The sequence below is a fragment of the Telopea speciosissima genome, chromosome 8 (assembly GCF_018873765.1).
Source record: "Telopea speciosissima isolate NSW1024214 ecotype Mountain lineage chromosome 8, Tspe_v1, whole genome shotgun sequence".
NCBI lineage: Eukaryota > Viridiplantae > Streptophyta > Magnoliopsida > Proteales > Proteaceae > Telopea > Telopea speciosissima.
Window position 1 is genome coordinate 13,825,350 of NC_057923.1, and position 23,951 is coordinate 13,849,300.

General features: G+C 37.4%; 2 protein-coding genes across 2 annotated transcripts; both read left to right on the forward strand.

Annotated features, from left to right (window-relative positions):
• Window positions 1-199: 199 nt before the first annotated feature.
• On the forward strand, window positions 200-22,519 carry LOC122670448 (ribosomal RNA-processing protein 8). Its single transcript, XM_043867324.1, has 11 exons — window positions 200-430; window positions 524-585; window positions 710-761; window positions 1,588-1,702; window positions 1,828-1,922; window positions 7,034-7,140; window positions 7,222-7,336; window positions 7,434-7,478; window positions 7,596-7,716; window positions 7,748-7,918; window positions 22,508-22,519. The coding sequence occupies exons 1-9, from the start codon at window positions 215-217 to the stop codon at window positions 7,662-7,664; spliced, it is 876 nt and encodes a 291-aa protein (XP_043723259.1). The 5' UTR covers window positions 200-214; the 3' UTR covers window positions 7,665-7,716; window positions 7,748-7,918; window positions 22,508-22,519.
• LOC122670445 (serine/threonine-protein kinase STY13-like) lies at window positions 13,243-22,408 on the forward strand. The gene is made up of 6 exons (XM_043867321.1): window positions 13,243-13,927; window positions 14,442-14,574; window positions 14,779-14,974; window positions 20,899-21,023; window positions 21,113-21,271; window positions 21,819-22,408. The coding sequence occupies exons 1-6, from the start codon at window positions 13,797-13,799 to the stop codon at window positions 22,131-22,133; spliced, it is 1,059 nt and encodes a 352-aa protein (XP_043723256.1). The 5' UTR covers window positions 13,243-13,796; the 3' UTR covers window positions 22,134-22,408.
• Window positions 22,520-23,951: the final 1,432 nt, after the last annotated feature.

Below are 23,951 nucleotides of genomic sequence, written 5' to 3' on the forward strand. Positions count from 1 at the left end.
TCGATTCAAGGTGGGAATCTGGATCGATGTCAGTCTATTCCTACCCAAATAGGCCGATTCTTGAAACCCTGCTCACAACGTGAGGTTCTTTCTGATTGCAGATTTGCAGTACTGCTATAAAGTTAAAGGTCAAATTGGGGGTGGCAAGCAAGCTTCTGGAAGTTGTTCTGGTTCAGGTAGAACAACAATCAAGCAAAACTTATTGTAGAGAATAATGGAGGGAAAGCGCAAACGGAAAAGAGGAAAGCGACGAGGTGCTCAGAAGAGCAGTAGTAGCTGTAGCAACACCACGACGACGATGACGACGCACAATGATCTCATGGATCTCTCCGTCTCCAACCAAGTCCATGCACCTCAACCAAAGCGCTGCAAAACCGGCCCACTTGGAAACTCCCTCTCCGCCGCCTCCAACTCCAATTTCCTTCACAAGGTTTGTTTCTGTATTTCTCTGTCTTTGTGCGTGTGTGTTTGTGAACCACTGAACTATACTAATGTGAGAGGTTGCGGTCGTGCTATTATATAGATGCGAGCTAGGTTATCCGGAGGCCATTTCAGGATGTTAAATGAGAAGTTGTACACTTGCAGGTACTTAATATCCACGCACTTCTCTTCCTCCTCTTCTTTTCAATTTTTGATTGTTTTTCAAATTATTGATTGTGTCTGGGTTTTTATGTGTGTGTGTGTGTGTATGTGTGTCTTCCCTTCTCAGCGGAAGCGAGGCCTTCAACTTTTTCAAAGAAGACCCGTCTCTTTTTGACATGGTATGGTTCTTGTTCCCTTGCAGCCCGTCTTCGACTTTATGGTTCTCACCCTTTTTTTTTGAGCTAAATACATCTTATGGTTTCCTCGTCTTCTATATTCAATTTCCTTGAGATGTTGTGCTCCTGCTTGAATTTGATAAATCAAAAGATTGTTTGATGTTTAAACCATACATAGTTATGAAAGTCATTGGCAACTATACAGAGTTTGAAGCCTTACTTCTTCGCCATCACTAGAAAGACCTCCAAACTCCCCATGGCAAAGACTTCAAGAACAAAACCAATAAATATAGTCTACAGTGTGCATTCAATCGACTCTATGTAATGTTGAAGGTCGATTTCCATGGCTGTGCGTATTGCAATCATGATCTGCTGCAACAACTTAATTTTTTCCAATCCAATACCATAAAGATGTCCAAAGGCCTGCAGTTGTCAAATTATTGATCTACCCTCTATACCTTTAAATCCTAATTCCATATCATTACCATAGTTATTAAGCCAGGAAGGCAACCATGGCGTTTTAGAGGGTCAAAAATCAAGGCGCCCAAGGAGCCTGGATGCCATGGCAACAGACGCCTTGATAACTATGGTCATTACCATTCTTGCCATTATCTGCCATGTCATGATGTACGTCTGCCTGATTGCATGGTGCAATGCTATCTTTTTCAATTTCACTTGATAAATGGGTTGGCTGCTTTAGTTGCTTTTCAATAGCATTTGATTCTATCTTCATTTAAGACTGCTGTTGGAAATGTGAACCCTTCAATAATCTTCTGTTTCGTTATTAAGAAATTAGACTCTTTGTTATGAAGTTTCCTTTCTTGCTCAGTATCATGCAGGATATCAAGAACAAATGTCACATTGGCCAGAGCAGCCAGTCAATATCATCATCGAATGGCTTAAGAACCAGAGTACCTCTTTGAAGGTGGCAGATTTTGGCTGCGGTGAGGACTTAACGTATCCATTTAAGTAGAATTTATTTGTGAATGAGATTTTAACTTGATTGTGACACTCTTGCTTTTTTTGTTTTTAATCTTTTGGTTACTTGGCTAATTCTGTCGTACTCCAGGGGATGCACGCCTTGCAAAAAATGTGAAGAATAAAGTCTTCTCTTTTGATCTCGTCTCAAATGATCCTTCAGTAATTGCTTGTGACATGTCAAATGTATGTGCTTTCATTTGAAATAGTATCCAGTTCTTTCATGACTTGATAATCCAAATTCAATAGACTGCTCCTCTCAATACTCTCATCTCTCACTCCTGACTACCCCTTAATAAGTAAGTTTATTAAATTGCTGACCATGATCTTTGTTTGGGTTTATCCTTTTGTAGCTAGAGTTATACTTGCCATAGGTCATCACTTTTTGTATATAAAATCATGGGACATTATTGGTTATTATTTACTAGCTGTATGGACCAACCTGGTACTTCCCTGAAAGAGGTGGCACCTAGGTGTCCAGACGCCTTGGTCGCCTGTGCGGGCGCCTGGGATGCCCTGGTCACCTTGTTGGTGTCACCATGTGTCCAGGCCCAGGCCCACTCCAACACCTTGGGTTGCCTAGACACCAGGACAACTATCTAATAGCGTTTTTCTGCAGTTTTCTTGCAATTATGATATTTTAATAGAATGCAAGATCTGCAAATACACACAACCCTTTAGGTTTTTCTAGTTTTCATAATTTTTTTTACATGCCCTCTTTAAATATTGCCATGTGGACAAATGATGTGGCTATTCTCACCATGGGATAGAGAAGCCATGATCTAGATTAGCCACATGTCAAATTTCAGAGCCTAATTCAATCAGATGCCATCCCGTATATTGGCATGCATCCCCCATGTATGTCGGTGCACATCTATATTCTATAGTACTCAACCACTGCTGTGCACTTTCCCATAGCTCTGTATTTTCAAAGCTTTGTTTTGTGACATGGAATACTCCAACAGAATTGAAATTCGACACCTGACCAGTAAGGGTCTGTACAAAATTTGGGCCCCATTTGATCTGCCACATAACAGTTATTATCATTTTGAATTGGGCGTGTAGGGAGGTTCCTACCACATGCGTATAACTACCGGGTTCCTGCAATACGCTTTCTCAGATGTGGTCTTCTTTCTGTTTCGAGGCTTCCTTTTTACTAGGTTGAATGAATGGTGATTTATACTTTTCCTAGCATTGACATAGCAGTTGGTTGAGTGCAACTATAACTATTATTTTATGCTTGATATTTAAGGCAAACGGTCCTTTACACAAACCACCTAGGATAGGCGTCCTTCATGGCCCACCTACTTTTGCCACATGAGCATTGACGTTGCAATTCCAACCATTGGATAGATAGGGTAGTGATGTAGTATCAAAGAAGAAGAGAAGAGCTTGGCACTTATTTGCTTATGACTTTTCCTTAGTTAGCCTGCACATAATTTTCCTAGTATGAATAGGAGTCATTAAGTCAGCCCGGTCGTGGGTTAGAAGGAGGGTTAATTTTGATTTCAATAATGGAGTCCTAGGAAGATATCAAGTTGGATTTTGTTTTCAGTTTCAGTTTCAGTTTGTGATTGATTTCATAGTCCTCGTTGGAATAGGCTTCCTTCTAAGCTGGGCAACAGGTTTGTTTAGTAGTCTTAGTTTCGTTTTTCAGATTCAGTTTGGTAATAGGTTTTTGTTATTCCAAGTCAGTATCTGATTATGTCCAGAATGAAAACTATAAATACATGTACATGCTTATGGCTAAAACCCACGATTTATCAGTTAGAGTTTCAGTTTTTTGGTAAACATTGCTTGGGGATCGACAATTTTACTTGGTGCATTCAAAAGGAGCCGCAGGTGGAATCCTGTTTGATTTTTTCTATTTTATCTTCTAGTTCTTCCTACTTAATCTTCAGGTCAGTTTTCATCTCTTACTAGAAGTCTGTGGCACCCTGTTTTCACTTCTATTTTCAGCTTGCTTTCTGGTTTCGTATCTTTCTGAATATTCCACAGAATTGGTTCAAACTTGAGACTTAAGCTTCTGAGTTTCTGCTCTCTTGAGTCCTGGTATATATATTGCTGGGGTTAGATAGCTAGAATTCTAGTTCTAGCACTCTGTTTTCTTCGTAGTTTAACTAGAATGACTCTGTGCAGCACTTACCTAGAAATACAGAGAGAGGAATGGAAAATAAAGAGGAGGAATTTTGAGTGCTAGAACAAGGGAAGTTAAGTAGGAGACTTAATGATGCTTTAAGTCACCTAAAGGGCTTATTTTATTTGAAACAAGCCTTGGGTTGGGTTTTATATGTGTTGGGCTTTTGATCCCGTGTGTTTTCTTTGTAATGGGCCTAAAATATGGGTAGAAAGTAGGAAAGCGGGATTTACTTCATTAGTTTAGTTAAAATCATGGTTTGAGTCAGTTTCTTTCATTATTTTAGTTTCCTAGTCAGTTTATGTTACCTTATTAGTTAAGAATGGGTTAGACCTTTCCTTTTTAGTGTTTGAGTTTTTGGAGTCTTCTATTTAAGTTTGTAAAGCGATACAGCCTTGTATATGAATTTGATTAATGAGTTTGAGAAAAAAAACATAGCTTTGTGCTTTGCTCTGTGTGAGAGTATGGTGAGATGCCATTGGTGAGAGACCAAAATACATTGAGAAGCCATGAGTGAGAGACCCGAGTCAGAGTGAGACTACCCTATCTTCTTTTTCCCTTGTTTGATTTCTTGGTTTTTTAAATTTATTGTGTTGAAATTTCCTACAAATTTGAGAACCAATCGAAGTATTTACTGTTGCTGGACATGAAGTTTGCGATCCTCTTGTGGACTGGTTATCACTTGTGACTGATCTACATTACTGGAGGCATGGAAAGTAAAGAGAAGGAATATAGGATGCACTTTCACCAATGTTGAGTCCGGGAAAATGGTTTTTGGGTTCATCTTCATTACAACATACAATTCCTGCAAAACTTGGCTGGTTAAATCCAACCATATTGGACCAGAATCAGCCTGGTTTTGGCCTTGGTTAAATATGGAGTTGGATGAGCTGAGGAAAAACATTCCTGCCAAAAGATTTTCTATTGGGCATCTGCTACAAGTTGGGAAAACTTAGAAATACAAGTTAAAACTTTGGAACTTCCCTTGCCATTTTATATTTTTTCGGTCACTGTCAGACCAACCAGTCATAGTTGGTCTGCTCTCTACTTCTTGGAAAATGCCTGTCCTAGGTTGATGAGGGGTTCTAACCTAAAGATTGTAGTTGGTTGAGTAGCATTATGTATGTTTATTACAAGGATTGTACACCTCTTTTGCCACCTGTTGATCTTCGATATTAACATGAACCAGAATATCTGAAGTCATCCCATGAACTAATATTCTCAATACTGTTAGTTTCCCTCTGTGTATGAAATAAGTGTAGATATAAGTATGACGTATGATCTTTAATATGGTTGTGAAAATATTTTATGTATTTTCTGATTTTGGTTTTGTTTATTATTTAAACCGACCATCAAGACTTGAGTTTTAGTGGGTAAAAGGTTTGTTCAAGATGTGTTGCCTTCTGATGCATGCACCTGTAGGAGAAATCAATTTTCACTCAATTTTATTTGACTTTTCTTTTTTGGGAAAATTACCAAAAAAACCCCTGTAGTTTGAAAAAATTACACCGATCCCCCTCAAAATTACATTCACCTCCCTTTGGTGGGGGTAGGCATAATTTTGAGGGGGATCGGTGTAATTTTTTCAAACTACAGGGGTGGTAAACATAATTTTCCCTTTTTCAAAATATCTAGAGGTCTAGGAAACTGCAAGAGCATGTAGTTATGTATATGTGTCTCAATAACATGTCTTCTTGCCTATACATTATAGAGGGTGGTCTAGGGAACTATAAAATGAGAAATAGCGAAAGAAAGGGAGGCGGTTTCAAACAGTTCTAAAATGCACCCATTTTTAACTGCTTTTTGAGCACTAGAGAAGGCCTTGTAGGTTATGATCATAAGGGCACCAAAGAACTTCACATTGCCTTTTATAACATTCTCAATCAAAAGGAGGTGAATGTACATTGCTTTGGTGAAAAAAAATTTTAGGCTCTGATGATTTCCATTCTTCACCGTGCTACCTCCACACCTGATGATCTGATCACTATGGTTAGAACTATTGATGCTGCTTTAGAATGCTGAAGTTTTAAAACAAGCTGGAGTTAAGCAAGATGGTACAGAAAGCAATTCGGAAAAATAGGAGGAGAAATGAGGGAATGGTTTAGATTGATGATTAAGGATAACCCAGTGGCAATTATGTTTATCTTGCTTCAATCATCCACAGGGAGAAACTGAACAGCATGTTGTTCTAAGAATTATAGCCAGGGTATATAGAAAACAGAGAGATGGTTCAATGGTGCTATGTGATAAACCTTGTTAAGCGGTTTTGAAATTAACCATGCTTCATGGCAAAATACAAGGAAATTAAGAAGGGCAAGAACATTTATTTGATGATTTTTGTTGAGTCATGTAGCAAAGCAATTTAAGTGACCCATGCATCTTCTGTGTTAGACTTTGCAGCACTAAAATGGCCGCATGTTGACTGCATTACCTTTACTCACACTGGATTCAGTTCAGAAGCACTTCACTGGGTGGCAATAAGGCCATCTCTTTGGCCATTCTTTGATTTAAAAAGATTGGGACTTTTGATAGCTAATATTAAAAGGAAAATGTCCAATACATTCTGAACATTCAGCTCAGGTGGTGAGGAAGTGGACATAAGGCCCAATCCAAATGGTTCCCCAGTTGATGTAGAGTTTGGATCAACAACTTTCTCTTCGTAGCTGGAATAGAAAAAGTGTCCTAGCGAAAAAATTTAGTTGGACGGTTGGACCTCCTAAAAATATTCCGATATGGTAGCTATATTATTCCTTATAAAATTATAGAATAATATAATACCTGTGCTTCTGTACAGGGGGTTGCCTTTTGTTCAAGTCCTCTTGGATGTTTATTCCTCAATTGTCTATGTTGGTGTAGGAGATTCCTGGTTTGCTGATATATACTTATCTTCGGATCTCTTTTTTTCACTAGATTTTACAAGAAATAGAAGGTTTTATAGGATATAGCAAAGGCATACAGCATATTTTGAAGTATAAGGTTGACTGGAGTCACAGTCCAATCTTGCAACTGATCAGTATTATTTTCACTTCTATTTGCACAACATATTTCTAAGTATACCATTGACTGGAATCGCTGTCCAATCATGAACTGATCGGTATAATGTTCTCTTACATTTGCTTGCACTCTCTGCTAACATGCAGTTGCTCACATTGCCTTGCAGATTCCCCTTGATCCATCATCAATGGATGTTGCTGTTTTTTGTCTCTCACTCATGGGAACTAACTTCCCAAGTTACCTACAGGAAGCACATAGAGTTCTTAAGCCATGGTTCGCACAAGAACGATTCCTGTTAGACGAGTTACAATTGTACGTTTTATTGGCAGTGAACTGATTTTCAACGTCGTGCAGTGGCTGGCTTTTGATAGCAGAAGTAAAAAGTAGGCTTGATCCAAACAATGGAGGAGCAGACCCAAATAGGTTTTCGAAGGCAATCTGTGAACTTGGATTTAATCTAATTTCTAAGGTCACTCAAGTTCCTATCCTATGTAAAAAAGATAATGTAGAATAAAATAGAAGTTGACATTTTTATTTTTGTACTCACTCACTCATGTTGTGTGCAGGATTTCTCAAATAAGATGTTTGTTTTGTTTTTCTTCAAGAAGAAGGTTCAGTAGCTTCATCTTGTTGAATCTTAGATGAAAATGATTGACTTTTATCCTGTTATGGAAGGGCATATGCAGTCCGGAATTCATTAAATTGCACATTTCTGTTATTTTCTGCAGGAGAAGCCATGTCGAGAGAAGGAAATCGAATGGCCTGAGCTGAAGCCCTGCCTGTATAAGCGTCGCTGAGTCAGTGGTGTTGGATTTTTCTTGCTCCAGGTTGTTGACGTGTGTGAAACTTTCATTACCCCTGCTGTGAAATATAAGAAAATCAGCTTACGTCCCTTTAGTGGAGAATTGCATGTGGGTGTAACTTTTCCACCAGCATCTTGATCTAACTATTGCTCCTGTTCATGGATGCAGACCTTCCAATGGTGAGTTGTTCATTGCTTTGGTATCACATCAATCTAATGATCATGGAGCTCATTTGAAGGACCATTGTTGTAGTCGACCAGAAAAGAAATGGTGATTTACATTATAATATAAGTTGATGTTATACAGGTTTTTACATTATTTAGATCCCAAACAAGTGTAATCAATCAATATCTTGTAACATTAATATTTACCATTATACTTTTTGTCTATAACCTCTTGAACTTTCTGAATTTTCACTTACTCAAGATCAGTTTCATTAGTACCCCAAAAAGAGAACAAAACGAAAATGAGAAATGAACTCTCTTTCTTTCTTCCCTCTCTCCTCTCTTGTAGAGATTTACTAATGTTAGTTTCTTCCACTCTGCCACCACTGAGAAAGGATTCTCCTATATTTTCCAACCAAAGAGCTACTGATTGTAAACTCTGAACTACAAAAAACTCTCTTTCCAGAGGGGTTTGGGGGGAAGAGCTAGTGCACTTGGACAAACTCTGAACTCTTGGACTTGCAGTATGCCTGATGTGAAGGCAATTGTCATAGTAATCAATTTTTAAGACTGGCTCAATAATAAGATCTCTCAAGCTTAGCTTGGGTCGTAGTATGTAAACCCCTTGTGTCCTGCTCATATATGTTTTCTCCTCACTTCAATGTTATCTGGTGGTGCTCTATTCCACAAGTTAATAAATCATTAGAGCAAATTATATCTGGTTAGTCCAAAAAAATGTCATGTGGCATGTTGGGTGGGGTTCAATTTTTGTGGATGGAGATAGATCCTTGGGTTTCTTGTTCATGTGTCAAGTTTTAACTAGGGATGTAGACAGATTGGATACGGATCGGATGTGATCGGAGCCGGATATTCCCTGGCTGAATACAAATATCTTTAAATGGATTCGGATACGGATCAGATTCGAATTTTTGACCATCGGTTTACATCTTTTCCTTGTATAACCCGGACCATCCTCCCCCTAGTGGATACAATTCGTTCTCAATCCATATCTGTTAGATCATGAGTCTCTTTTCATTATATTCTAGAACTTGTTGAATTTTCAAAAATCCTCAAAATCATTATTTATTTAATTTTTTATTATTAAATATTTGGATTTTTTTTTTTCAAAAGGATTTTAATCGGAATATGCGGATTATTTTCTAGATATCTTTAAATGAATACGGATGTCCCTAAATGGATATGGATTCAGATTTCGATTATCCATTTACATCCTTAGTTTTAACCAAATCGAAGTCTACTGTCTATTGAGTGGCAAAATAGAAGTCAACAAAATCCATTATTTTTATAATTGATAATTGGATACACCGACTTTAATTGAAATGGATCAGAAGATAAGCACTTAAATTCTCAAACAGGGGGGGAGTCCTTTAGTGTGACCCACTTGAACAACCAACAAACCTACCAGCCAATAAGCATTAATAGCTGAAAAGAAAAAGAAAGAGGCTCCGCTACGGGCAAAGGTTGAGGAAGAAGGTTCCGTTCATTGACTCCATTCCGTACAAATAAATGTAAAATAACCTTTCCCCAAACAATTTCTTACGAGGAAATAATAGCTAGCCTTAATGCATACTTTTATACTTTGGCTCAAAGTCTACGTTGCAACTTGCACAGAGTCTAACAAAGACCAATAACTTAATCAATATATCTAAAACCAGACCCACAACTTATCCATAGATCCAAAACCAGCCCAATAAGTTATTGGATAGGTCAGTTCTCACCGCCTTTCGTTCTCTTTCTTTTCGCTGCTCGAGTCCCAGGCCAGTCTGAAAGTAGCTTCATTGGTTGCTTCTCTAGATTAGTACTCCAATAAAGGTTAGGAACATGGCACAGCGTACCCTCACCGATGTGTCTGGTCAGCACATTTAGACCTCTTGTTTGTCCCTGCGGAGCGAACACTTCTTCTGTGCGGGCCGGTTCCGATCCGGTTTCAATTCTGATGACCGATTGATACACTTAACCTAAGTGCATACATTTTCCTTAATCAATTACTTCTCTTCTAGATAGTAGGGTATCCTATAAGGCTATAATATTCACTTCTCCATATAGCAATTTTTTTCTTTCAATTAATTCTAATTATGTAGACCTTATTCTAGATAGGAGAGTACCTTGTATACCTAAGAAATAATATGAGAGAAAGAGAGACCAATCTGATCAGATAATCCACATTTAGAAACCAAGATTTAATTAGATAAACAAATATATAAGAGGAAATGGCTTATAATAGAGATGGGAGGTGTGTAACTTACAGATGATGCAGTTGAGATTTGATTCTTGATCTAGGGCATGAGGACCCACAAACCTTCACTAATAAGTTCGCATTTGTGATGATTTAAACCTCTATTGACTTGGAAATTTATCCTCTCAAGTGTGGCCTACTGCACCATATTTGAGAATCCAATCGTCCACCCAATACTTGAAAAGATAAAAAGACGTCACTACCTATGTTTTTACAATTGGATTCTTAAGTGTGGTGCACTGGTAGTGCACACACTTGAGAGGATGAAAATCCCTATTAACTCATAAATTTCACCTCTATTACCATATATATTTTTTTTATTATTTTATTTTTATCGATGGTGTAAAATTGTCATTATGTTTTTTAATTTCTATTCGTGGGATAAAAGGCTGACTTATTTACTTGTGTGTTCTTAACATTTTCATGTATCTACTTATATGATATGGGGCGATTTCCTTCCACTTCCGACAAAATGGAGTGGGATGGACATCATAAATGAAGGAGAAATATTTTCTAAATTTGTCTTATGGAGAGGAGTAATAATGACCTTAGATTTGTGGGTTTTCCTTCTCCCACGGTGGGAGAGGGAGGAAGAACTTTTTCCATTGTAACATTGCTTCTTCTAAATTTGCACTTTTGAAGTAAGAAAGAAGAGTTTCATTACTACTACAATGGAAATTGCAAAAATATCCTCAATAATCCTTTCTAAAACACTGAAATGCAAAAATGAAATGCTTTTCAATTATTAAATAATATTAGGTATAGGAATGCAGATATTAGATGAAGTGTGCAACAAGTTGAATGTATGTTCAAGTGCAACCTAAAAGTCAAAAGCAGAACAGAGAGTTGCCTACAAAATTCAACCCATTACATGTAAACCTACAATGGAAAGAAAGAAATCATGCAAAATCTGCATTAAAAAATGTCTTTTCTTCTTCTTCTTCTTCTTCTCCATTTTTTGGTATTTTTTTAATTATTTTTCTTGCAGGGTTGACTATGTAACTAAAACTCTAAAAGTCTCATATGGGTTTCAAAGTATTCATCTTGGAACCCTACATACCATGAGATGGGATTCAAGAAATTTACAGAACAACAAAGGCTAGACTTAAATCTGAATTCAAAGAGTTAAAAGAAGGGGTACAAGGAAGAATCAGTTTGATGTTTAACATAATAGAATCTTGAAGGGGGAAAGTTTTCCTTCACCAACAGTGATTGGTTCATCCACAAATCTAAGGTCATTATTACTCTCTCGTTCTCTCAATGTGAAAGATTTAAAATGCTCCTCAATATTCCTTAATACCCATTTAAGTATATGAAAAAATTTCTCCTTCACCGTGGCTTGAGAAACACTTGATCCAAGACTTAAATAGTAGTGGGGACCAAAATTGATTTGAGAAACAGGAAAATAGTTTTGCAGAGAGAGAGAGAGAGAGATATTATGGCTCTTGGTTCTTATTAGTTTCGTCTGGAGTCTTTGTGTTGGGAGTAGTTAAAAATGGCTGCAATTAGGTCCTACTCAGGAAGTAAGAACCAATTTAATGTTTGGTCTTTACTTTGGTAGTAACGGTTTCTAAGTTCATCCATCCGGTCCACATAATTTGGTTTGACTTTTTTTTGGTCTTCGTCTAATTATAACGCTAAATCATATTAAAAAACATGGGAAAGGGATCGCTGTCAGGTTGCGTGGTCCTTGCACCATCACGGGGCCAATTAAGATAATACGCGTGGGAACATCCAACATGGGTGGGGTTTTTTATTTCGAGGGGGTGGAGTTGGTTATTTCGCCCTTCCAATGTCTGGGGTGCAAGCACCACACATCATGGCAGCCTTATTTTTCCCAAATATGCTCTCCCTTGTATTTGCATGTATCCTTATATATATCTATATACACCTGCAACACTTTAACTACCCAACTATTATTATTTTTATACTAAAAACTAAATGTTCATAAATACAAGGGTTGTTGTATATTCTAAAATACCTTCTCGATACCCATTCTTGCCTTCTCGTACCCCTCAGTGAATGGGAACGTATTCACCATAGTTGGAGGGAAACTCGATCCTAAAGTTTATTACATTTTGTAATTAAATTCCTTGAATTTAAAATATAAAATAAAGATTTCATTTGAATATCTATCAAGGGGGAGAGGGATATCAGATTGGTGACACAATATGGATAGAGGGTAAAATGGTCAAATATGATATGATATCGGTATATCTTTGAGGGTAAAAACGTCTGATAGAACACATACATATCGACGTAGGTTTTGGAAATACTATAAAACTATGGGTTAGCCAAACCATTGTTAAAGAAAGTTTGACTTTTCTTCTTATCGGAACACTGTGACCTTGGGGATGGGGTTGTACTACTTGAATCTAAAAACATGATTCACGTGGGAAGGCCAGAAATGATACGGAACCAACTACCAGGATCCAGTATGGGCCCACCAAACACCCAGATATGATGATATAGTTTGGCTTTTAGTTTATCATTCACCGTACGTTGCAATCATGATATTGTACGTTCATTATTGGATTTAATCAATAATATGATTTTATTACCACCGTCCGATCAGATCAGACGGCCTGTCCTACTCTTATCATCCAAAAGTATGGCCAGTGGGACCCGCATTTTTAGCCAACAGGGTTTCAGCCGATCTGGTTCGTGTGATGCCCTTATCAGAAAGGAAAATTTGAGAGATGGAAGGGGAACAGAAGCCGAGAAGCCGAGAAGGCCTTCTGCGAGAGAGGAAGAAAAAAAAAAATTTTTTTGAAGAAATAGTGAAGAAGAAGGTGGGTGTCTGTGAATCTGTGGAAGGATTGGGATTTTGGGGTTCTTCGTCCCAGCATTTCTGTGGAAGTGGATTGTTCTCAGTTTGAGAATCAGTGTGAACTCTGCATGTGCGCTTGAATAGTTTTTTTGAGTGATTGGTTCTCACAGTCTTTTAGTTTCTCTTATAAGTAATCTCCGAAATGGTATCGAAAGTCTACCTCTCTTACTTCCGTTATCCTTTGGTTTCTTTCTTGGAAGGAAGAAATATTATTTATTCTTCACTTATTGACAAAAACCCTGTTCCTTCAATGACTTTGTCTGCAGATGGAGAGAGAATGGTTGTGTACTTAGAATAAGATTTAAAAAATAAAAAAAAAAACCTCGATCCGGTTCCTACCCAACAGACTTTCAGGCTTTATAGTTGAGATTTAATGAGGATTTCCAGTGTTTGTAAAGATTCCTTGATTGGTTCTCCTACTTTCCCATCCCTTCCTCTTGTAATCTCTTGCATTTCAGGGAATTTTGTTATGTTCCCAATGAAAAGTTCTTTCTTCTGTTTCTGAGAGCTCGTTGGGTTTCGGATTTGTTTTCCTCGTTTTTCCCGGGTTGTTGGTGTCTTGGGGATCTCTCTCTCTCTCTCTCTCTTCGACATGTGAGTTTTTATTCTTTGCCCACCTCAACAAAAGCATCTGTTAGTTGCTTACTTTTGATCTCCGTTCCTGAGGATTATTCTTGAGAGAAAGGTTTGTTTTTGAAAAGAGGCCATGCGAAGAGAGCAGAGTATGTGTTTTATGGTTCTCTGCTTCACGTCAGCTTATCAACTTACATAGGGCTTTCGATGTCTTTGTTTTTTATCTCCGTTTCCTATAAATGGGTGATGGGTACAAGTGTTCGTTGCTAGATAGACGGTAGATCCTTTACCATTTTAGTAAGATGGAATCTGGTAATGGCTTCTACTCAGTTGACGAGTTCCGTTTGGATGCCAAGTGGCTGATCGATCCCAAACATCTTTTTGTTGGACCCAGAATTGGAGAGGGAGCTCATGCCAAAGTATACGAAGGAAAGTAAGTCAGTAAGGGTTCTTTGCTTCTTGTATGGAGTGTGGATTGTGAATTGTGATCTACTGGTGGCGTTAGTGACCTAGTTGAAATTTTTTTTTTTGGGAGAAATTCGATGTCGTTTTCCTCGGTTATTTTCAATTTGATTGACTTTAGTTCTTGTTAATCTTGGAATTTCTGCTTTTAATTTTGTTTGGGTTTTTGGAAACCATACTTGGTCAGATCAGAAAATGCAATTGCGATAATTTTCTTGGAGAGATTACCTTCTCCGAGTAGTCTTCACCAAGAATCTCAACAGATTTCTGAAACCCCTTTCTCTTCTCTGATTTTCTGATTGCTTCAGTCTTATTGATCTTGAGTTACATCACTAGATCGGACTTCAAAATGATCATAATTTTTCAGACGAAATTCATATTGCTTGCATTTACTTGGAGGCGTTTCTTATTGATCACAATTGACGTGTTTAATTTTATTTTTATTTGCATTACAATTATCTCATTGAGTTTTTCTTTCTATACAGGTATAAAAACCAGAATGTTGCTATTAAAATTGTCCATAGAGGGGAGACCCCTGAGGAGATTGCTAAGAGAGAAGCACGGTTTGCAAGGGAGGTTGCAATGTTGTCCAAAGTTCAGCATAAAAACTTGGTTAAGGTCGTTTCAGTCCTTTATCAATGGATATCAACAACCTGGTAGTTACTGTATAATAGTTTGGTCTCATTTTTTCGTCTTAAAAAAAAAAAAAATTGATTTGGTTTCCCTTCTATGTCTAATTTTAGTGGCTTATAAATTTTAATATCATGTACTTGGGACGTTTTAAAGCATCTAACACTAACAATGCTTATTGTTTATCAACAGTTTATTGGGGCTTGTAAGGAGCCTGTTATGGTGGTTGTAACTGAGCTTTTGTTGGGAGGTTCATTGCGTAAGTACCTGCTGAACATGCGACCTAGGTGCTTGGACACACATGTGGCAGTTGGTTTTGCGCTTGATATTGCTCGGGCAATGGAGTGCTTGCACTTGCATGGAATCATTCACCGTGATCTGAAACCTGGTAAGTTTCATTTCTATTGGTAGCTTACAGATTCAATAGTATCATGATTTGTTGGCATTCTACCCATACTATAGTGATTAGTTGGCATTTTCTACCCCTTATCAGTTTGTTCAAACCAACCGTAGTGGACCTTGATTACTTTTGTTGTTGGGTAGCAGATACTGAATTAACTTGATTCCACTGAAAAAGTTGGAAACACTACAATTCTACAAAGATATGATGACTACGAAATAAATGATCATGGTAGGTTAGAGGGGACCATTTGAACTTCCTTTTAAGTGAATTGATATTCTTAGTTTTCAAAAATGTTCTCCCAAACAACTTTTTTTGTTATATTTTTCTGATGCATTGTTATCTATGCTTTGCCAATAATTTGCACAGAGGACAAAATGTTCATTGTTAAATTTTGTAAGGGGCAAGAGATCTCACCAATTTCTATTGTAACAGAAATACATGATAGACCAAGAGAAAAGAAGAAGTGAGAGAGAAAAGAGGAATTGATTGGATTCAGAATCCCTAGTTGATCTCACATAACTCCTAATATATATTGGTAAGGTTGAAAAGAAACTGTAATTGCAAGTAACTTCCTGACTGCTGACTTACACATAACCCCTAATATATATTGGTCCACAGCTGGAGGCTCATGCAGTGTAACAAACCTCATTTTTCCAGCCGTTGAAATGGGAATCTCAGATCAGAAGGGGCAGATAACAGATGTAGTTCGCAAAATATTTAGTTGTGGTTAATTTCCTTGAATAAGATAATTTAGAGGCTATGTCCTTGCTTGAAGGTTGTTCTTACACTATTGTCAAAATTGGAAAGCCTATTGTTTCCTTTTGCTAGCATTTCCATTTCTTAACAATTACGAGTGATCTGACTTACTTAGCTTAAGTAAGTTTTTTTTGTGGCCTTTGAAATGTGCTGTTAAATAATCATGTGAATTGGGTTTGTTCCTGGTGCCTACACTTGGCTATTGAATATGTAGGTTGTTGTGTTTGCTTTTTTTTTTTTTAGAAAGCTTTTTAAAATAATATTAAGATGCATATTTGATAACTTTACATCTTCTTCCCTTAACAAAATAGATTTCAGCGAGTAGTTGGATTTTGTTGAGCTGTATCAGATATGTACCCATGCTCTGAATATCAAGTCTTGCCTTCAAAGTGGTCAAGTTGAATTTGAGTATGTGAAGATCTTCGCTTTGTACTCATTGTTGAGAATTCAAGTTAGTAATTATATGGGTACTCCTGTCAACATCCTGAGTTTTTGTGAAGCTCCATGTTAAGGTACAGAGCCATCGAGTCGATTGTAGTTTGCACTTGTGTTGAAGATCCTTTTGAGTTGGAGATATAAACAACTGAAGACACATCCAATGCATTTACAGCCTTTTCTTTTTGGTTGGTTGTCAAGGTGGAAGTTTCAAAATTGGTAGTTGTATGATCACCAATATATCCAAGATGTTTACATGATTTTGTTGATGTCTCTAACCAATGGCTGGCTTCCAGGATTGCGGAGTTATGTTAAAATTTCAGGTTACAGTATAGATATTATCATTAATTTGCTAAGTTACCCTTTTGACATTATTTACCTTGGAGGAATAGAGAAACAGCTTAATACTAAGGTTTAATGCATAGGCTTCATGTGTTACCTTTGCCTGATTTGACCACTGTTTCACAGTTGATGCATGAGCCTGTGTTGGTTAGGAAAAAGTTTGAAGGTTTGTGTCCTTTTCGTCTCATGAATAAATATTTTGGTTCAGTTGAAGTTTGAAAGGAGTACAGTTGACAATGATCTTTTGATCATTTGACATATGTTATTTAAATAAAGAAAGGTCATTTTGATGTTGGCACAAGATGGAAGTGGATGAAGAAGAGACATGGAGAGACTATTGGGTGAAAAATAAAATTATCTAATACGAGGTCTGCTGATGAGCATGCACCATGGATGCATTTTGGACCAAGGGGTTCAATATAAAAGTGAGTCTCACCATGAAGAGCTACAGTTTAATGGAAAAATGTGGTCATTCAGATCCTCAATGTCATAGATGTAGTACTCCATCTATGCCAGTATTGTGATACACATCCTGAGTGCTGTGGGTAGACCATGGGCCTAGTGATCCGTTCAACCAAGTGGGTGGATGACCCCAAACAGAGTTGCTTATTCCATATAGAAGATTTTGTTGACCCATTTTGTCTGGGTAGTTTCAAATGGTTTGGGAGGTTTTGTTGATTGTTCAAACTTTTTCCCGGAACCCAGTCACCAAAACAGATTGAGAGTCAAAGCTCGGTTATATAATCTTCTTTGCAGTGACCCTGAAATTCATGGTTTTGGGATGATGATCACCAAGTCTTGGTTCTCATTAACAGGCCTTTATCACTTTTAACTCTTTTTGGTTTGCCTTTTAATTGCTGTGTACTAACAAATGTCTATTGTTGAAACCTGTCTTGGTTCTTAGTAAAAGTAAATTGTGACAAAGAACTGAATTAACCATTTACTACACATAGATGGAATTGTCTTGGGTTGGGTTAGAAGGATTGTGGCATAAATTTGGCTTGATATTATGAACTGTATTAAATGTTTGGATGTATGTAAATGTAAATTTTATACGAAGTAGCTTTTATTATTTGATGATTCCATATGTATATGGATTTATTGAACTTTCAAATTCCAAGATCATTGGAGTAATAGATGTGCCAGACCTGCAAAGAAGGAAGGCTTTTCTGTGAAGAACGTTCTAGTCACGAGGGAAAGTAGGTTAGACTCCAAACTGCTGTTAAACTGTGACTGGGTAAATGTATTATCATAGTCATTCTCCTATGGGAGTGAAATAAAATCCCAATGCTACTGCTGGACTGGAATAAGTATGGTACACTAAGTTTTATTGAACTCTAGGCAAGCCTTCCCACTGGGGGAGCATTGCAATGTGAGAATTATACATAGAAGTAATGTTTCTAATCCAATCCCAGGTCACGAAACCCTTCTTTGGGATTGCTGTGGGCCCACAAGAATACTAGACAACCCAAGTTAAGGGTTTAGTGGCAAAATTGTGAATATGCTGAAGTTTTGGGTCCTTTAAGAAGGGACAAATATTAAATCAAGGACAGAATGGGTATTAAGTTTGAAAGAGAAATCTGAATCTGGAATATTAAAGGAGGGGCTAAAATAGAAGGAATTTTGTAAGGATGGAGGGCCTTGTGTAAATAACAAACAATTGGACCATAAGTGGAAATTCCAAAACCTGGTTACCATCAACCTCACGACTCCCGCAGTAGTGGAGTTAAACCTGAGTTTGATTTGAAAGATGCATCTCGCTCGTGCAACCAAGAATAAACCTCAGATTTTAGGTGATGGATCACAACTTATAGTTCTATCGATTCCACTTGATCAACACCCAAAATAACTAGCAGGAAAATAAATTTTAGTTGCTGAAACTCAATCTGGCAAAATCAAAAAGAAATAAACAGAATGCAGGTTTCAACCTCACAGTAGGAATGGAGTAAATTCCAGGGGGTTGGATCACCTGGAATATAAGAGCTGACACCCAAGGTATAAGAAGATTGGAGGAGGGGTGAGGGAGATCGAGTCCACACAGTGAGGGACTGTAAGGTTGTCAAAACAGAGCACGATAACATCATTGCTGAATAAATGAAATAGAAAGAAGGAAATACAGGAAGTAGAAGAAGAAATTAAAAGAAACTTATGCAGGCATGTGGAAGAAAAACAGACCTGAAGGAAGGAGAACAGGTTTGGTGGGAGAGAAAAGAAAGAAGAAGAAAGATGAGAACGAAAGAGGGCATGCCAATACTTGGCCCCAAGCCACGGTAACAACACTCCACTGATTTCAATTCTTTCATCTAATAATCTCCATCCATTAGGTGCATATAAATAAGAAAAAAGATTCCTATACGACAACAACAAACTCAGCCTTATCCCAACTGAACGGGGTCGGCTACTTGGATCCATGCAAAACAAAGTAGGGAAAACTGATTGAAAGTAAGCTAAATGAATAACTGAAGACATAAGAGATGAGAAGTGTGGAAAGAGAAATGAAAGTACGAGGAAAGAGGCACAGCCTAGGAAGTCTGGAAAATCTCAGCTAGATGGGGTCGGTAATATGGATCCTCGCCCTCCAATAGGTTCTAGCCGAGGTCATACTTGTTACAAGACCCAGACTACACATGCCATTCCTCACAACCATTCCTATGGTCATTTTAGGCCTGTCCCTTCCTATTTTCGCGCCTTCAATTGGAATCTGATCACTCCTCCATACTGACGCATCCCCAAAAAAAACAGAAAAAAGACTCCTATACATATTCTTAAACAGAAACTGTGGTAAAATAGGTAACTACCTCAAACCAAGAAACCAATTTCCTACGGTATCCTACTTCGCATAAAAATAAAGATTACAACATAATCTCAAAAATAATTAAACCTCTAAATATCCCACTAGACCAAACTAAATTTGGGTCTGGTTCATCCTGGTCTAGGGCCTCTAGGCTTTCAAACAGGTTTGTGCCAGTCTACGAAAATGCTACTGCATCAGTTTCCTTGCACAATTTTCTTGTGTAACAGGTGTTGTTTTTATTCCTCTAACATATGAGGCTAGGGGCCATGTGTGATCATTGTCTATGACCTAGAAAGGAGGTGGAGACATTTTAGAAATGAAAGTTGTGGCTGTATCATGAAAAGATATTGAAAATCCATTTGCTTTCTCTGTATTTGAGGAGGATTAGTCGCCTATATGATGATCGTTTCTATTTTTGCAGTCCTAGTCCTTGTTTATGAATCACTGTATTTAACTTGCTTTTTTAGGTGTCAATATTCATTAGTGATAGGCTGGTGGCACAGAATTGATAAATGCATGAAATATCTACCAATCTAGTGAATATTCACGTGCATACTCTTTTATTACTACTATGTATGTTACAACGAGAACTTTGAGAAGCTGCACAGGTGTCAGTTTCTTCCAAGTTTGCATTTATCGTTTTGTCTTACATGTGTAGATTTTAGGCAGGAAGGATGAAATTTTCAATGCTCTCCTGGTCATGATTACTCTGATGGCAGAATTCATTCTAAAATTGTAACTTATGAGTCGCATTAGACTAGTTCAACTTTACGTTTGTCAGTGCTCTGAATTAAGGGAGAAGCAATATGTTCTATATTGTCACATTTTTGTTTAAATTATCTGAGTTGACATAGTTCATGCGTAGGAATGTAAACGGATCAGATTTGGTTCGGATAGTGCTATATCCGCATCTGCATCCACATCCGATTAGTTTTTGGATGAATTCGGATAGTGCTAAACGGATACGGATCGGATATTTTATCTGTTTACATGTAAATATAGTTTTTCGGATAGCTATAGCCTATCTGTACCCGTTTAGCTTTCGGACGGATTCGGATAGTGCTAAACGGATACGGACACGAATTCGGAAACGGATTTCGGCTATTCATTTACATCCCTATTCATGCGCAACATTGAAAGCTTATTTTTATCCAAGTTTAACCAACACCTGCAAGAAGCTTATTTTTAGCTTATTTTCTTATTTGTGCCCAAATAGTTTTCATGGAATGACATATTCTGTCACAACGGTAATTATGCTTTCCTTGTTCGTCATGTTTCATTGTGGTGCTTAAAATGATTCCTAAGGAAATGTAATGAAGGTAAAATATTTTTTTATTAGCATTTTTTTTTTTTTTTTTTTTTTTTTTATAGTTTCTGATTTTTTTTTTATAATTTATTATCCCTGCCTGTCTGCAAGGATAGTGTCTTTAGATTGATTGAATTAATTGTTGAAATCCTAATTGATGATAGTAGTACATTTAAGGATGTGTTGGGATTCTATAGCCCAAGATTAGTTGAATATTGTAACCCGGGCCATTGAGTGGACTAATAATTCTGACTGAATCTTATGTTTTTTCTCCAGAAAACTTGATATTAACTGCAGACCACAAAACTGTAAAGCTTGTGGACTTTGGTTTAGCAAGAGAGGAGTCTCTAACAGAGATGATGACTGCCGAAACAGGAACTTACCGTTGGATGGCACCAGAGGTAAACTTCGAATGAACTAGTTTGGACTTCCTTGCTCATCGACTATGTGAGAAAGTCTTAATCTAGTACCCCCTCCTATTTGCTGGCAGTTGTATAGTACGGTCACACTGAGACATGGGGAGAAGAAGCATTATAACCACAAGGTGGATGCCTACAGCTTCGCAATTGTCTTGTGGGAACTCTTACACAACCGGTTGCCTTTCGAAGGCATGTCAAACCTGCAGGCTGCCTATGCAGCCGCTTTTAAAGTAAGCATCTCGTTTTGATCCATTAAACGTTTTCTATTTTAGAGGAATGCTAAACTAAGGATCATGGATCATGCCACATGCCACATGCCACATGCCACATGCCACATGCATGTGGGATTAGGATCCACCAATTAAGTTCTTTGGAGGATATGGAACCAAAAGATGATTTAACAATTGGATGGTCCCGAGCTGGCCGAGCATTGGATGACCTTCCATAGAATGCTGATAAGGTTTAATGGTGAGATTATCAACTGAGTCAGCTTTTCTGTCTAGGTAGGCAACTGATTTAGTGTATGTATAAAAGACTTTTAACTTAACAATTGGATGGTCCCGATCATTGGATGACCTTCCATAGAATGCTGATAAGATTTAATGGTGAGATCATCAACTGAGTCAGCTTTTCAGTCTAGGTGGGCAACTGATGTAGTATTTGTATGTATAAAGACTTTTTAACTTGCTTTTATGAGTCCTTCTATGCTGTGATGGATTTCTACCCAAAAAAAACAGCTGTGATGGATTACTTAAGGTTAGTCTCTGCTGTTTTCAGAATGCGAGGCCCAGTGCAGAAAACCTGCCTGAGGATTTGGCGCTAATTCTGACTTCGTGCTGGACAGAGGACCCGAATGCCCGGCCAAACTTCAGTCAGATAGTGCAGATGCTACTCCGTTATCTCTCAACAATCTCACCACCAGAGCCTGTGATCCCATCCCGCATTTTCAATTCTGAAAATGCTGTTCTTCCACCGGAGTCTCCAGGTACAAGCTCTTTGATGGCAGTACAGGATGACTTGGGAGAAACCCCAACAGCCAAGATGGAAAACAAGTCGAGAGGTCTATTTTTCTGCTTCAATCAGTGCTACTGATCCCCGATGAAAAAGATGGCGTCTCCTTTCTGTGAGGATCGTAACCTGCATCTTGAGGGGCTTAATGAATTAGATTCTAATCTCACTGAATGTATCTAGAAGAGTGTAGATTATGCATCTCAGGAAGTTTCTGAGATCTGTAGCCAAGATAACAGTGCTTTGTAGCTGTTGGTAGTGGTGAATTTGCATAATTGCAAGTGATTCTAATTACCTGACTACTATGAACGTTCCTTCTGATATGATGGGTATGCAGCAATCAAAATCTATTTTTGATCTAGACCCTTCCCTTTTTCACTGTAGGGTTACAAGTAAAAGGAGATGAAGAGAATTAAGTAAGATTAAGGAGAAAGTTTTCCTCCACTCATAGAGGACAGTTCACCCACCATCTTAGGGTTCACAAACTCCTAGGGTTTTAGCATGTTCCAAAATACCCACCTGATACCTATTCCCGCCTCTCGATTCTAAAATTAATGTAGAAACAAAATAATTTCTTTTTATTTTTATTTTTTTTTGAAATCATGAGATCTATAAGCAGCCACTAAGACAGTTTCAAGGCATGACATGGCAAAGGATTAAGGATGTAGAAGATCTAAAAATATATAATTATGTCAGAAATGAAGTTAAGAAGATTGTGGGGATTATAAGGGTGAAGAAATATGATATTTATAACAACCTGAATACTAAGGAAGAAGAAAAAGTTATCTATATGATAGTTAGAATGAAGGAAGTGATGAGTTTAGATTTTGATCATATTAAATGTATTAAAAGTGATTATGGTAGAGTCTAAGGAATGAGGATATTAAAGAGATGAAATTATTATTTTTATAGTCTACTTAATGTAACTAATTCAAGTTATAGTGGATTGACGAAACCTTGGATTGAGGCATTAGACATCAAGTCTCCTGTTAGAGGTATGAAAATAAAATTAGGGTTTTTGAAGTAAAAGAAACATTAAGAATGATGAAAATCATCAAGTCTTCAGGCCCAGATGGAGTCCCAATAGAAGTGTTGAAGAGTTTAAGAATATGTGGCTTAGCTGGTTAACTAAGCTATTTAATAACATTATGTGCACCGAGGGAATGTCAGATGAATAGAAAAGAAGCATTGTGGTCCCAATTTACAAAAATAAAGACGATATTCAAAGTTATAACAACTATAAAGGCGTAAAACTAATCAGTCGTACTATGAAATTATGGGAGAGGGTTATTAAAACCCACTTGAAAAAAAAAACCACTATTTTGAATAACCAACTTGGTTTTATGTTAGAAAGATCTACAACAGAAGCTATTTACCTACTTAGAAAATTCATGGAAAGATTTAGAGAAAGCAAGAAGGATATCCATATGGTCTTTATTGACCTAGAGAAAGCTTATCATAGAGTTCCTAAAAAATTAATCTGGCATGTGCTACAGAGGAAAAATGTTTTAAGTAAATATATGGACATAATTAAAGACATATATGATGACATGGTGCGGTGACTATTGTAAGAATTGTGGGAGATTGGTTCAAAGTAGTGAATTCCTAATTACAGTTGGGTTACATTAAAGATTAACTTTAAGCCCTTATCTGTTTGCGCTTATCATGGATGAGTTAACCAGAAGCATCCAATGAGAGGTTCCTTGGTGCATGTTTTTTGTTGATAACATTGTTTTGGTGGATGAGACAAAAGTTAGAATTAATGCCAAGTTTGAGTCATGGAGATCAACCTTGGAATCAAAGGTTTTAAGATAAGTAGCAAGAAAACAAAATTTATTTTTTGTAACTTTAGCAATTTTGAGATGGATAATGATGAAGGGGTGAAACTTTGATGAGGTAGAG